This window comes from Equus caballus, chromosome 9 (genome assembly GCF_041296265.1).
Source record: "Equus caballus isolate H_3958 breed thoroughbred chromosome 9, TB-T2T, whole genome shotgun sequence".
Classification (NCBI taxonomy): domain Eukaryota; kingdom Metazoa; phylum Chordata; class Mammalia; order Perissodactyla; family Equidae; genus Equus; species Equus caballus.
Genome location: NC_091692.1, coordinates 21,871,783 through 21,887,961, shown reverse-complemented (window position 1 = coordinate 21,887,961; position 16,179 = coordinate 21,871,783). Strand labels below are relative to the sequence as shown.

The 16,179-nt window shown below is 38.2% G+C and overlaps 1 protein-coding gene across 3 annotated transcripts in view; it reads left to right on the top strand.

The window, feature by feature from the left end:
• The window catches only part of NKAIN3 (sodium/potassium transporting ATPase interacting 3), a 613,676-nt gene that overhangs the window by 461,478 nt on the left and 136,019 nt on the right, over positions 1 to 16,179 (top strand). For all 3 annotated transcript variants that reach the window (XM_023648539.2, XM_023648540.2, XM_070221498.1), the window contains exon 4: positions 7,573 to 7,770. In XM_023648539.2, the coding sequence (XP_023504307.1) occupies positions 7,573 to 7,770 (198 nt within the window). The remainder of the gene's footprint in view (positions 1 to 7,572; positions 7,771 to 16,179) is intronic.

The following is a 16,179-nucleotide window of genomic DNA, read 5'->3' as shown; positions in this document are numbered from 1 at the left end:
TACCTCATCAACTTGGTTATCTTGATGCAGAATTCCTACTGGAAAGGAAAAATAAATGCTTAATTTTTTCCTTTAATTACTCATTTTTGAAGTGAGGTTGTTCTTTATAATTAATAAACTTCATTTTTTTAGAGCAATTCACAGAAAAATTGAGTAGAAAGCACAAAGAAGATGTTGTTTAAATAGCTACTTTCAATATTAATGAGTTTTTCTGTCTTTCTTTTTTGAGCATTATGAAATCACAGATTTTCATTGATTCAATGTGTTTTGGTTTGCCTCATTCATTATTCTTTTTAAGATTCAAATTATCTCAACTTTAGCCAGTGATAGATTCTTTCTACTGACTCCTACATCCTTTTAACATGACTCACGAATTTTTGAAAATTTTCTTGCTTTCTAGTATATTTTGCACTCTCCTTGTTCCTTCCTTGCACTGTACCTGGGTTTATCATTTCTCCAGGGAATAACTTTGGTTCTTTTTACTGGGAAATCATATTACACAGTGTGAATCAGAAGTGTTCATTGCTACTGGGGTAACATTGTTTCTCAGCCATTTCGGTGGACAGAGATCTCTCTCTCATACACACACACACACACACACACACACACACACACATTCTACATAATCATTTGAAATCATGAGTGCATTTTTATATTTTCAGTTTTATTTTATCATTGCAGTATATTTTTTTGGTAGCAATACAATTTTATTTGCATGTATAAGATGCCATGCATATAGTACCAAACCTTCAAAGACTGAGGGAATAGAGCTTATATTAATCCTTTAGCTAAAGCAATGAATATATACACTTACAGACTAAAACTGTACTAATTCTAAAATTCAGCTAATCCAGATATGAATATAAATGAAAGACTCAGCAACAGAGTTATTTTTTAAAGTGCTGTTTACTATAGGACTAAGATATTGAACTGAATGAATTAAAAAATCAGAACAAAATTAATGGACACAAATATTATACATTTTCATGAAAATTATATAATTAACAGTATGACTGAATGGACTAGAGCCAAAACTCAGAACATGATAATAAAAGCTGTTTAGGTAACATCAGGAAGAAATTTAAATGAACTGATTTCATCATTCTTAGAGTTAATTGATAATGGGCAATATTTTCTTATTTCTAAGGTAAAAAGAAACGCATGGTAAAATATATTACTTAAATGTATGTTACCAACGGGAAGAGCAGTAGATTCTGTTTTCCAAATCACAGTATTTATATTTCTTTTCTTTGACCTTATAACTGTCTCTTCTTCTGTTACACTGCTCCATCCTTTCTCCCTTTACAGGGTCAGGGTGCCCCCTCTCCAGCTGCTATAATTATTCTGCCGATGGCTCACAGCTGGTGGGAGCCTGCATGCTCAATCAGAAACTTGAGTCATCCTTCATTTATCTCTTCCTGTCATCTCCACATGCTGTTCTGCCTCCAAAACATCTCACCTCTCTGTTCTGCCTCTCTCTACTGCTCTACCTTTATCCCAGTCACCTTACCTACTACAATAACCACCTAACTGGCTTCCACTTTTGCCCCAGTCAAATCTATTCTCTATACAATTCTTAGAATGATCTTTTGCAAGATGGAAAGCAGTTGCCTTGTCAACTGGACTTTGAAAAATCCAGACTTTTTATCATGGCTTGTTTCTTACGTCTTCTTTCTTACACCACTCTTATCCTCACCTCAGCTTCACTCCAGCTATGTGGGCCTTTAATCAGTCCCTGGAGTATTTAGACCTCTTTGCCTTCTCATGATCTTTGCACTTGCAGGTCTGTTTGCATGCAACACCCTTTTCCCAAATCTTCACATGTCTAGTTCTTTCTTATCTAGCAGATCTTAGCCCAAATATCAACTATGAGAGAAGCCTTCCCTGACCTCATTCATCATTTTATTTATATTAGTTTTCACAGAGTATAATTATTTTTGTCTACCTACTTGTTTACTTTGTTACCTGTCTTCTCCATTAGAATATGCATTCTAATGGAGAATATACAAGGGCAAGAATAAGATCTTTTATGTTCGCTTTTGAATCCCAATGCCTAGCTTATATTAGAAACTCTATAACTATCTGTTGAATAGATGGATGAGACTCTGTTGTGTCCTGAAGTGGTCCAATCTAGGGAATTAAGCTCTGGAATGAAGACAAAAGTCTTGATTCCAGCAAATCGTAGTTGTAAAGATGGGAAACAGGAAAACAAAGTGATCAATGGCCGCTCCTCACTCTGCAGACTGCTCTTTATATTCAATCCCAATGGCGGAGGCCTAAATGAATTTGACTTCCTCATGGCTTGTGGGAAAGATTCTTCAAGAAAGCCACAGCAAATAGGAAACACTTCCCAGTGGAAGCTTAAATATCTTTTAAGCCTCTCCATAAGAGCTGCTTTTCATGCAGGAAAATAGTATATAATTGGTGACATATTTGAACTGGTGCTAAATCTTTGTATTATGGTCTCCAAACACTTAAACCTCACTACCCAGCGCTGTGTTTGTCCTTTTTTATATAAATCTACAATACTCTCTGAAGTGTTTAGTGCTTCGGTGAAAAGAAAATAATTAGAGATGTAAAAAAGTTGGTTTAACTTTTCTAAATCATATTCTGAGATGAACGAATATTTCAAAAGAAGTTTCAACTGACATGAGTTCTATTATATAAATATAAATCCAAAGCTAACTCTTTAAAATTGAGCAAAATCTATTTCCTTAAATACTTGTGGATTTCTCTCCAAGGCCACATTTTTATTTCCGGGTGGGCTGACTTATGAACAAAGAAAGTACATAGTCACATAAATATGGATTCAATGACCCTTTTAACCATAACTAAGGAGAAGGAAAAAAATGAATAGTATTTGTATTTGGGAGTCCATTTCTAGAAATAGAGAGTTAAATTAAAGTTAAATTAAATCTAAAGTTAAATTAGACACATACCAAGAAAAGCAGATGATTAAAAGAACAAAGAAGACAGAGACTAACTCCTTGATTAATGAGAAATTGTATAGTGATATACTCTAAAGAAGTGAATATTGAATTTTTTAGGATGTGAGCGATTCCAATACTGTAGCTATGCTTACCTACTATGAAGAGAATGTGGGCAGACATGTCCACATATAGTTAATCAACAGCATTTCAAAGAATTCTGGAAATTACTTTTTTTTATTCAAGTATTTGAAGAAAATGGAAACAAGTTTGAAATTCACACCAACAAAATGAAAGAACTTTTACACGTTTAATATTTACTTGAATAGATATTAGAGGGGAAGCAGATATTCTGTAATAATTTTCTTTTAAATCATAACTTGGTGAGTCTGAGCAGATACAGCTGACATCTGGTTCCCCATGTATTGACTCTTGTCCTCCTTGCCCACACTTGAAGCCACCACCCTACGTTCTTACTACCTTGACTCCCAAACTTCATGGAAAAAAACACACCAAATTCTCTCTTTTTGGTCCCCTCAATTCCTTGAAATCCAGTTTTTCACTCCCAGCACTCTCCTGGCATTGCCCTTTGTAAGATCCCCCTTGCCTCACCAATCAGCAAATTCAATGGTCTTTTTTTTACAAGATTTTGAATCAAAGGCATTGCCCACTTCCCTGAAATTCTCTCTTCTGTTGGTCGTGACATGCTCTCTTTCCAGGCTTTCCTCCCACCTCTCAAGCTCTTCTGCTTTGATTTCATGTTTCTCTTCTCCTTGCTTTCCTCTTCCTTGTTCTACAAACTGTCCTCAGTAAACACAGACACTTGCACAAATACAAATACCATTGTTTATATCTTTTAAATTCTAGAGAAAATGGTGAGGATATCAGTTGTCAATGTTCTTAACCATGGTGTGCTTAAATTATCACATAATAGCCTAATTCCAAGAAGTGAAAGAAAAAGGACATTTGAGTTACTCAAAATTATTTTTAAGACTACTTGGCGGATCTGTGATTTAGCATTAACCCACATATTTCAAAACTACAGGCTTTGGTATGGTAACAAAAAGCTTCAAAAAAATAAGTAATCTTCTGTATTTATTTATTTTTCTTTATAAAAAAATGATTGCAGTTTTCCATGTTGCATTTCCTCTGACATGCCTCATATGAGAAATTAAGTTATCATGTGTTAAGTTTTCTTTAAATGTTTGAAATCTGACTACTAAAGGAGCCAGAAATCAGACACAAACTTAGGATAAAATTTTATGCAAAATTTAAGTAAGGTGTTTGAACTTTAAGTATAATTTGATACTATTGATGTTCTCATTCAAAATTTAATACAGTAATTGCAAAGAATAGTACAGTTTATAAACATGGTACAGTGCTGTTACTAAACCAGGTTCATTTTGCCTGTCACATGGAAAGCCAATCACCTAGACAATGAGCTTGCAGCAGAGAAAGCGTTTATTTACGAGGCAGCCGCGTGAGGAGACGGGAAAACAAATCTCAAATACGCCTCCCAAGAAATGGGGATTAGGGATATTTATGAAGTAGAGGAGCAGGGTGATCTGAAGTGTGGGAATAGATGATTGGAGGTAAGAAGTGAGGTAATTGATGATCTGTGCAAGTGTAGTCAGGCTTCATGGCTTTTCATAGGACAAATGTTCACAAAATGGTGATGTTAGCATGATCTGAGGGTGATTCCGGTTCCCTGACATCAGGAGTTCACCTATTGGACATCTATGAAGGCCCAGATGGTGGGTTGGTAGTCTGGACTGGCCTGAACCAGACAGGGGTAATTGTTAGTTCCTGAAAAATAACTTTGGCATCTGTTACCATGGTGACCCAAGCATCATGGAGATGTTATCTCTAAGGAACCTAGTGGGAGTCAGATAATATACTGCCTGTCTTCATGACTTAAAAATAAGCAGCACAGCTAACAATGGGTGAGTGAACAACTAAAGACTATGATTAATAATTGCCTAAAAAACTTTAGTTACTAGCTACCTAATCATTAATGGCTTACTATCCACTGGTTTCAATGCCAACAAATTGAGAACCACACTGAGAGATTTTATGAGTGTAATGAATATATATATCATTAGTTCACAAATATACTTTTGTTTTATTTGTGTAATATAAATTTTAGTCAAAATCACATTGAAAGGAACTTGCAATCCTGCAATAGAAAAGGCCACTGGGTAAAAATGCTTAAAGAATAGAAATTGCTATGAATTTTGAGATTATGCTAGTTCATCCTGAACCGAATGAACTCTATTAAAATGGGAAATAATAGTTTTTCTGTGGTGATCAAGACAAACTGTAAGAGATCAAATCTGACGGCCAGGAAAGGGAGCAGTCAGTGTGCAGTTTGCCTGCAGGTAAATTGCCGTGTGTTAAAGTGAATTCACTAGCTAGAGCAATTATTTTTCTATAATATTTTTCCTTCTGAGGCTAACTGCAAATGATACATGTAGCAAACCAACAACCAAAAAAAAAAGATGCAAGATGTTTTATTATCAATGAAGTGCTACATCTGTGAAGGTAACTGAAAGATACATGTAACAAATCAACCACCAAGAAAAGAATACTATGTAAAATGTTTTATTATTGATATAATCTGAGGCATACTTATAATGGTACTTCAGATTTCTTTAGCTGAGGCAAATCTAAACCATAGAGTAACTTGGCCTACTCACATGAACTGGAAATGTTTCTAACCTTGTGATTGACATACATATACAGCAGAGAATAACAGGGGAGAGTTTCCCCACTGTCCTTGCTCAGGGAGCTCTCAAACTGGTTATTTTCAGTCTAAGCCACTTATAACTTCAAGGGCTTTCCATTTTATACCAGCTTCCTCTATGTTTTCACAGTTCCAAACTCAATTTCTGGCACATAGGAGTGTCCTACACCACTGAGTGGGGACTGTCCTCACCCTACTGAGGTGGAAATGAGCATCATTTGTGTTGCACAATCATGGGGCAGCCCCTGGGCCTCTGATAAAGATGGCGTTATAGTGCCCACTCCATCATGTCCCCCTGGCACTAGTAACAATAGAGTTTGCTCAGTCATGGCTGAGAAATTAACAAGAGTTGACCCTGCTTCTGTGTCCACAGCTTCCCTGAAGCTCCAGTGTCCTGGTCCACAGGCCCCTTTGCCCTCTCTCCATCCTCACATATCTTTCTTCCTTCTCCACAGGGGCAGCTATAATCTTTAGTTTGTTTGGGAGTCAAGAGCCTGGTTCCATATCTATTCTTTTCAGTCTATTGTTATGACAAAAACATTATGATCTTAGTTCTTCATGACTGACACTTCACAAATACTAAAGGGCATCTCTTGAGGATTAAACACTTGGCTGTGGTCTCTGCTAAGATCTCTGAAAGCTTGTTTTGCTATATAAATGTGGAGGATTGCCTTTTTTGTTCTTTTGCCCTGGCTAGGAGGATATTTTCTGGAAACAACTGAGGTGGAAGGACCTAGCTCCCTTCCAGAAATAAGGAATTGGAAGGGATTGGGAGTGAGAACACAGTAGGTACTGGGTTGGTAACACAGCATCATAGCTGAAAGTACAGACTGCATAGGATCAAGTTCTGGGTCTACCACTAGATAGGCAAGTTATTTAATTTATTCATTAGCTAAATTGGGCAGTTTATTTTACCTCTCTGTGACTTACTTTCCACACCTGTGTTAGTGCCTTATGGCTGGTATATAAAATTACCAGAAACCTGGTGTCTTAAACAACAAACATTTAGTCTCGCATGGTTCTGGAGGCTAGAAGTCTGAAATCAGTCACACCTGGGGGCGGTAGTCAAGGTGTTGGCAGGGCCATGCTTCCTCTGGCGCTTTAGGGGAGAATCCTTCCTGCCTCTTCCAGTTTCTCGTGACTGCCAACATTCCTTGGATGCTCATGCCCACGTCACTCCAATCTCTGTAGTCACACCACCTTCTCTTCTTCTTGTGTCTAATCTCCCTCTGTCGCCCTCTCTAAGGAGACCTGTGATTGTGTCTAGGGCCCACTCAGATAATCCAGTATAATCCTCCCATCTCATGACCCTTAATTTAATCACATCTGCAACATCTTTTATTGCCATAGAAGATGAAATTCACAGTTTCCAGGGACTAGGACGTAAAGATCTTCTGCAGGGACTATTATTCATCCTACTGTAAATTGGTTTGATAACAGTACCTATGTGAACATTAAAGGATATAATACATAAAAAGTGCTTGGAAGAAAAGTGCTTAAAATGATGTCTCCTATGCAATAAAGCACTCAATAATTGTTAGCCCATAATGGTGATGTCAATGATGGTAAAGCAACAAGAAAATGCAGACAAAAAGTTTCAAAATGAACAAAATAATTTTTTAAATGAACGTAAGTAGAGGGCCTCATCTCTGGATTTTTGATGTGTGCTAACGTTAAAATATTATTATTCAAAGGACTGTGTCTCAACACTGAACAATTATAACCCAGTACTTTAGGCATATGATATCCACAGCCATTTTTGGTTTTGCCTTTTGTTACTTTTCATTTGATATTTAAGTCGTTTCAACAACTTTATTCATCCTGATTCTTCCTAAGGTGAAAATCAAAGATGTGATGTGATACGATTGTCTCTTTTTACCCTCTTGTCTCCTCCTCACTTAGGATACAGACCTAATGACATTCAACATCTCTGTACACCGGTCATGGTGGCGGGAACACGGACCTGGCTGTGTCCGGAGAGTGCTGCCTCCATCAGCCCATGGCATGATGGACGATTACACGTACGTCTCCGTCACAGGCTGCATCGTCGACTTCCAGTACCTGGAGGTCATCCACAGCGCCGTCCAAATACTACTCTCCGTGAGTGTCACGTTTGCGTCATTGTCTGATCAGAACTCTCCTTTATTGGCATTTTATATCTAAACTTTCCATCTGCACCCCCCTGGTAGATGATGCCATTATGCTAACATTAGTTATACTTACTGGCAGGTTACATCATTATTCCTCTTGGTATCCAGACACTTTGTTTTTAGAACCAGTTAGTTGCTGTCATTTCTAACTTGAGATACAATCCACATCATTCAGTAAATAGTATCACTGTCCCCGGAAGTGATGCATTGTCCGTTCACTGCCTCAGGCTCTTCTACTATCACTTCTACTACTGCTTCTGCTTCTAATGCATTCTTCTACTACTGCTTGTCAGTTCCAGAGAAAGAGGGATGGAAATGCACCTAGTGGCTTGCTCAATCTAATAAACTTCATATTTCAAATAGTTATTCTTTCAGACAACAGATCCCTTCAAAGAGTCTTATGCATTTTAGTGCCTAAAATTTGGTGTCAGGATACAATTCCACATAGAGAAAGAGAGAGAAGAAAAGGCTTGATTGGACCACAGAAGGTTTACGTGCTGGGGATTTCTTAAAGTTAATTTCTTTCCACCAGATTGTCCCACTGACAATTTGAGCACAGTGTGGAGTGAAATTAAAATATATACCATCATTGAGAATGGTGTTCCCTGAGATCAAACAAGGAGTTGACATGTTGTCTGAGTCAATATACAATAAAGCCATTCTCAACCACACCTTTCATATAAACCAACCATCTCAGTTCTTCTGTCCAATTGCATAATTAAAGTCAGATTAAGAGATGCAGATTCAACAATAAATAAATGTATGACAGCAATATAAGAGATGTATGTCAGTGAAGAATATAACTTGGAATTATTTCTAGAAAAACTTTGAGAAATCCTTGCTGTCACTTACCATATCTGTTGTCTACTGCTGTGTAATAAATCACTCCAAAATGGAACTACTCAAAACAATATCTATTGATTGCTTAGACTTCTGTGGGTCGGGAATTTGGGTGGGGCTCAGCTGGGTAGTTCTTCTGCTCCACATAGTATTGGCTAGGGTTACTCGTGTGAACCTTTCAACCGGGAGCTCTCCAGGGGCCAGAATATCCAAGAAGACCTCACTCATACATGTGGTGCTGGCAGTTGGCCCACATTCTCCTCCACACAGCTTCTCTTTTTGCAGAAAACTTGACAGGCTTTCGGACAGCAAGGTAGCTGGGTTCCAAGTGGAGAAGGCTAAGATGTAAGCATTTATCAAGCCTCTACTTGAGTAATGCTTACCATTGTCCCATTGGCCATGGGGGGGTCATATGAGCAAGCCCAGAGTGAATGCAGGAGGGGTCTGGAGAAAGGTGAGAATACCAGGAGGCATTTGGGGCCACCAATGTGGCGGTCTTACCTCACTTACATAATCTATTAATTATTGTTCTTTAACCTGAATATGTCATGTTTTAAAATAGTTTTAGAGCACATTTGAATTGTAATTTTCTAGAAAAACTAAAGATTAAAGTAAAAGATTTAAAAGTCTTTCAACGTTCTAGTTCAATGAAAGGCAAATTCTACCCTGAATTCAAAGAAGAAGGTTTTACCTCAATACAGAGGAAATTTCTTTCAGAGATATAACAGGGAATCTGATAATTCTCGGTTTCTATATGCTGTCATTTATCAATATATGTTTATAAGTCTTTCCCTATCCTCTGGTCTTTCTTTAATCTCCCAGCAGTTACAAAAGAAACTATGGCAAAATATTTATGTTTAAATCTTTGTATCAAAAAAATATGGAGGCAAGTTTTCTCTTAAAATCTTTCAGCCTATTTTAAGGTAACAGAGTACCCTATTACCATATACCATATAGATTCTAAAGATTCTTATTTTTTTTTGTTAAGGAAGATTCACCCTGAGCTAATGTCCATTGCCAATCTTCCTCGCTTTGCTTGAGGAAGACTGTTGCTGTGTTAGCATCTGTGCCAATCTTCCCCTATCTTGCATGTGGGATGCCACCACAGCATGGCTTGATGAGCAGTGTGTAGGTCTGTGCCCAGGGTTCCAAACCTGCAAACCCCTGGCCACCAAAGCAGAGTGTGTGAACTTAACCACTACATCACCAGGCCGACCCCTTAACGTTTTTAATATTGAAAGATTTTTCTAGAATCTTTCTTCTTTTCTTTTTTTTTTCTTTTAAAGATTGGCACCTGGGCTAACAACTGTTGCCAATCTTTTTTTTTTTCTGCTTCATCTCCCCAAACCGTCCCTGTACACAGTTGTGTATCTTAGTTGCACGTCCTTCTAGTTGTGGGATGTGGGACACCACGTCAACGTGGCCTGATGAGTGATGCCATGTCCGCGCCCAGGATCCGAACCCTGGGCCACCGCAGCGGAGCGCGTGAACTTAACCACTCGGCCATGGAGTCGGCCCCTCTAGAATCTTTCATATGTGCCTATACCCCCTCCTTTTAAAAAGTCATTCATAGTAAATTGCTAAGCCATTTTGTGGTGTGATGGTGTGAAGTCCAAATTTTTATAATGCAGCAGAATGCTATGAAATCAAAAAGCCATTTCTCCATAGTAACTCAATTCAAATGAACAGCAAGGTGAAAGTATTTATTTGATAAGGAGCCGAACTGACACATAAAAACCTACACTAAAGAGAAATACTAAATGAAGTGTATGTTGCCACCTGAAAGTACGTGCCACTTATAAATGAATTCCTCGACATACTCATCTAGTGGACATTCCAAGCTGTTCACCTGCATACATAGTCCTGACCATACTGTTCAGCCTTCCAGCAATAAACGGATTAGATGCTGATCTCTGACTTTTCTTGTGTAATATGCCTGTGGGACAAGATTTCCAATATTTTATCTTTTTATATTAAAATGAAATATATCTTGAAATTGTTTTACAACTATCCAATTATGTGGTTGATTTTATATGAGTTTCTTGTATTTTACACTTATTTCTTATAAATATGTTTACATTTATTAGAATCGTGATTTTTTAATCTGATATGGGAATACTTCCTGTATCAGTTGCCTAGGATGTACTGAGATGTCAGTTTTGTTACTGAAAAACAGGAGTGATAGTTGCAAGATTAGCCTCTGCTTCATCAGCAACAGCTAAGCACACAGACAAAGGGCTTTGTGTCGGGCAAGGTCCCATAGGCCCTGCTGCACCAGGAGTTCCCCCGTACTTGCTGGAGGCACAGGAATATCTAGGACACATGGGAGAGACCGATGGAGGCGGCCAGGAGGGTGGAGGGATTCCCTCGGGGTTTCACGGCAGCAGCTCTTTGCAAGTGAGAGGGAAGCGCTTGATTGATTTCCCGTGGATACAGCTCTGCTGGTGAATACTGCCTATACAGTTGTCCTGCATTAAAGTAGAGCGTGGAACTGGAAGAAATGAAATCCCAGTCATAAGCACTTTGCAGGAACTGTGTACAAACTTGATGGAAACAAAAAAAAAAAAAAAGAGCAGAACTCAGAAAGAGGGCAATGGGCTGGGATCCCATATGGGGCTGTCACACAAGGCTCTGAGGGCATCTGGGACCCACTCAACTGGCCCCAGCACAGTAGCTCATGCATTCTCCCAGAGCCCCTGACCCTGCACAGCAGCAATCTGCTTTGGGCTTCCTTCGCAGGTGCTCAGCTTGAGGGGGAGAGGGAGAGTGGAAGGCGGGGAAGTTCCTGTTGCCCTCGTGTCACCAAGGCCTAGAGCAGGGCTCCTGCAAATGATCAGCAACACCATGTTACAGATCAGGGTGGAATCCAAGAAAGGCTCTGGACAGTATGAGAGGAGGAGCAAGATTTACTCCCCGGATGAGATGACAAGTCAAAGGCGGTAGCCAGGATGAGGCTGTAGGGTGGTCCTAGTCACTCCTCTCCATGCTCACTGCCCCTGCCTTGGTTCACATGCTCATCATTGGGCACGTGAAGGATGGCCAGCAACCTCCTAAATAGTCTTCCTGGCCCCAGGTCCACCCCACCCACCATCACGCATGCATTTGCTCCCAGGGAGATGATTACAAAGTGCAAATGTGATCGCTCACTTTCCTTTTGATCACCCTTCAAAGACTCCCATTACCTTCGAGATGAAATCTGAATTCGTGCCCTGTCATGAGAGGCCCTCATGACCTGCCGCTTGCCTGACTCCCAGTCTTATCTCCTGCCACTCCCCAAGAGAACCCATCCAGTCTCTGCAGAGCGTGACCGTTCCGAAGGCAGCCCTGCTGCCCACACGCAGCCCTCTGCTTGGAAGGGCTCTCCACCGCAAGCGCCCTCTTACCCCAATCTCAGCTCTTCATCCGCCTGGCCACAGTCCACTAGTAAACATCTTCCCCCAAGGTTTCAGGATGTGTTCATTTAATTTTTAAAGTAGATAATACATTCACTCAGTTCAAAAATGTAAAAATGTGTGCAGAGAAAATACTCCCTCCCATCCTTGTGCCCTGACTTGCCTGGTTCCGCCATCTCTGCTCCCAGACAGGCAGCCAGTTCTGTTTTGTTTGTTTTTTAGTGTTACGCATGTGATTCCAAAATGTCTTTATGCAAATACGACTCTATATCTTTATTTGCCCCCACGAAAGACAGCATATGACATGCAGTTCTGAGGCTTTTCTTTTTTTTTACCTATTATATATTTTGTAGTTATTTTTATATTAGCCCATCAGTGTTGCCTTGTTTATTTGATGGCTCCCTATTTATGGACATTTGGACTGTCAACTTCATCCAAATATAATGATTTTGGATGTACATAACATATATATACATAACAATATATGTAACATACGTATATACCTCACATAATATATAATACATAGTATAATATAACGTCAGTTATGTATTATAATTATGTGACTATTATACACAGTGTTGTGTCACTGAGAGCATTTCCTAGACCTTCCCAGCTCACTCACCCCCAGGCTGCACTAGACAACCTGCCACGTGAGCACACTGTCCCATAATTATTGAGTCTCTGCTCTATTTTATGAAAGCTCCTTGCAGGCCAGAATTGTGACCCTTTTTCACTTGTTCATTTCTGTTGTCCCACTGACTAGCAGAGTGATGGCACCTAGAATTTGTTAAATGAGTCGATGACCAACAAACAAGAGGTTCCAAAGTCTGAAGTGGGTAAATGCAAAAGGCAGATTCTATTGATCAAAAACTGGCAGCAGTGAGTGCAGACAAAATGCAGGAGCCGGAGTGAAAATTTCCTTCATCTGAGAAATGACGAGAGTGTGGGCAAAACGTTCTGCAGAGTGCTTGGCACAGAAGCACTCAATAAATATGAGCTTTGTATTGTTAGTACTGATGTTATTACTGCAGTTGCTCTTTGCCTGTCCCTCTTCTTCAAAAACCAAAGTGCTCCCTCCTGGTGCTATTCTATCTGTTGAACTCTTAGTTCTTTAATCCCACACCTGACACCCAGTACCTGCATGAAATGTGTCATTTATATGATGTTCATAGGACGCACAATCATAAATCCCTATTCTGAAGATGGAACTTTTATTTAACATGTGTCTATTTTCCACATTCTGGCTTCCTAGAATTCTTTCCTATCTCTGCCTCTCAAGAGCATTTGGCTCACTTTTCATATTTGCATGAAAAACCTCAGAATTGCTTCAGTGATACAAGGACTGAGGCAGCCAGTTAAAGGCCAGTAGTGAGCTCCTGAGGGCTGTGGCTTTGACTCCTTATTTACCCCGTATCCCTAATGCCTCAGGCTGTACCTAGCTCCAAGTGGCCACTCATTCAGTTGTTAAGTAAATTGTCACATAAATTTTCTGGATTTTAGATTTACAAAATGCAAAGTACATAATTTTTAAACATGGGATGTAATTTAATGAGGCTATGTTTTGATTTTGTTTCATTTTGTTTCATACCATTTGGTAAAGGGAACCCATGCAGAAAACATTCTTCCAAATTATTTCTGATGCGAATGCTATTTGACTGGATTGGTGAGGGTCCCCAGGTGCAGGGAAGAGGAAAGTCAATCTGCTCCAAGACCGTAACTCGACCTTTGAATTTGTCCTTCCACATCCACGTGTTCTTCATCATGAGCGTGACTTCACTAGTTTGGCCTACCTTCATTGCTTTGCTCTCATTAAGGGGAGTACCAAAACAGTTTCTGGTGAAAATTTAGAACTGTGTCCAAATTCCACACTGAACTGTACATATTTTCAAATCAGTTTCTCACTCTGCAAATGTAACACTACAGATTTAAGGAGGAAACATGTATATGACATTAAATACTACAACCCAAAATGTTACACTTTCTTTTTCTACTGGAGAATATGAATAAAATATTTCTGGTTGAAGGAATCTCTATTACCATTTAATATCACTTTACAGTGCTATATTTTACTCATTTAATTCCCAAACATCTGAATATGAAATCTTACAAAACTAAAATAAATAAGTAATGAAAATTTATATTTGTATCACATATGACTGGCAAAAGGTCATTATCAATAATATGATGAAATAATTTAAATAAATAATAATATGAAATTTTAATAATCAAATCAACGAAGAATATGAACAAAGGTAATCATATGACAGAAAATCCAAATTGTAAACAAAGGTATAAAATATGATTATCCTTCATAGTAACTTGAAATGTGCAAAGTAAATTTGAAAAATTATTTTCACTAATTTAACACCTTTAAAAAATAATAACACATAGCATTGAAAAATTGTTCCGTACTTACTTATAAAGACAATCTTTATGAACATGTCCATAACTTTTGGCCCTGTAACTCCACTTCATGGAATTTCTCCCAAGAAAATGATTCAACAGAAACAAAAGGCTACTGCATGATGTTTCTTTCACAGTTATTTATAATAGCAAACCTGTGTAGATCTAAACATATACTATGAAAGACATAGTATAACATTTTCTGTATATCAAACTGATTACTAGATAGGTAGCAATAACCATGTTAATTTTAAGGCCATATATATAACATGAAATGGTATTTATGATTTAAATAAGCAGTCAAAGAAGAGAAGAAAGAGACAAAAAAAGATATAGAATTATGTATATGCTTTCCCAAAAATGTTTTTAAATATTGTATCACATTTTCAATAATACTGATTAATCATCACATGATTTGTGTAGAAGAGTGGAAGAAATTTTATGATTGTTTTCCTTAGATTATTAAACATTCCTATATCTCGTAATATTTATTTGATCATTTGGAGACATTGTTAAATCTTAACTATAGCTAGTTATTCTATTTCAGTGGACTGCCTAGGTCTGAAGTCAAAGGTCAATAATACAAATATGCAATTTAAGGCCCTTTTTAATTTTCAATATTACTTATTTTCTGATAAACAGATCTATATGCTTATGTTAACTATTAAACAAGATATATATATTTTAAAGGAACTCATTTTTATAGCTAGTAGACAAATCCTAATCTCTAAACCTGGACGAGATCTTTAAAACTTACCTTATCTACCTCTCCTTGGAGCTAATTTCACCTATACATTGTCTTGAATCCTCACTGTCAAGATATTCTCCTCCACATCTGAGAGGTGACAAGTCTCATTCTTTAATGTCTTTGGAGGTTGTCACCATGGTCAGAGCTGGAGGTCAGAGCTCTGAGAATTGGTTTTCCATCATCCCCGTATTCCTTGCATGGCATCTATCTAGTCATGTCAGCATTCATCACTGTTCTCTGTCCTTCCTATCAGACACATTCAGCTTGAAGATAAATTAAAACTCAACAGAGAAGAGGGAAAGGTAACAGTAAACCACAAGGTATCCTGTGGATTGCTTATCCTTAAAAGGCTGTATAGATATTCGTTCCATCTGCTTACAGCAAACGACACAGTGACAGGAGTAGATAATGCTATTGCTAATTCAGTAACATATACTCACATAGTGTAAGAATGTAAGTCAAAAGGTAAGCTTTGGAAATAAGTTCCAATTGATGTCAATTATACCCCTCCAAAAATGTAAATATAGCTACAAGGTGTTTTTTGTTTTATTTCTGTGTTAACATTAGCACTTATTGAACAAACTCTTGGTATGTGCATGAAACTACTCTGAGTGCTTTGCAAATATAAACTCATTTCATCCTCAAAATTACTCAAGAAGTAGATATTATTTTACTCATTTTACGATTGTGAAAACTGAGACACACAGAGGAGTTAAGTAACTTACCAAAGGTCACACAGCTTGTGAGTGACTGAAGCTGGACCTCAAACCCGGACAGTTGGACATCAGAATCCATGTTCTTAATGCTTTGCTGAGCTTCTTTATGACATTGGAAAGAGAACCTCCAATATCCTTACAGCCCTTTGCTGAGGTCAGAGCTGTAAGGCTGTGGATCTCCTACTGTGTCGGTCGGGTTTACTTGGCAGCTCAGCTATCTGAAAGTAATGGAAATCAATTAATAATTATCTGATAGTTAA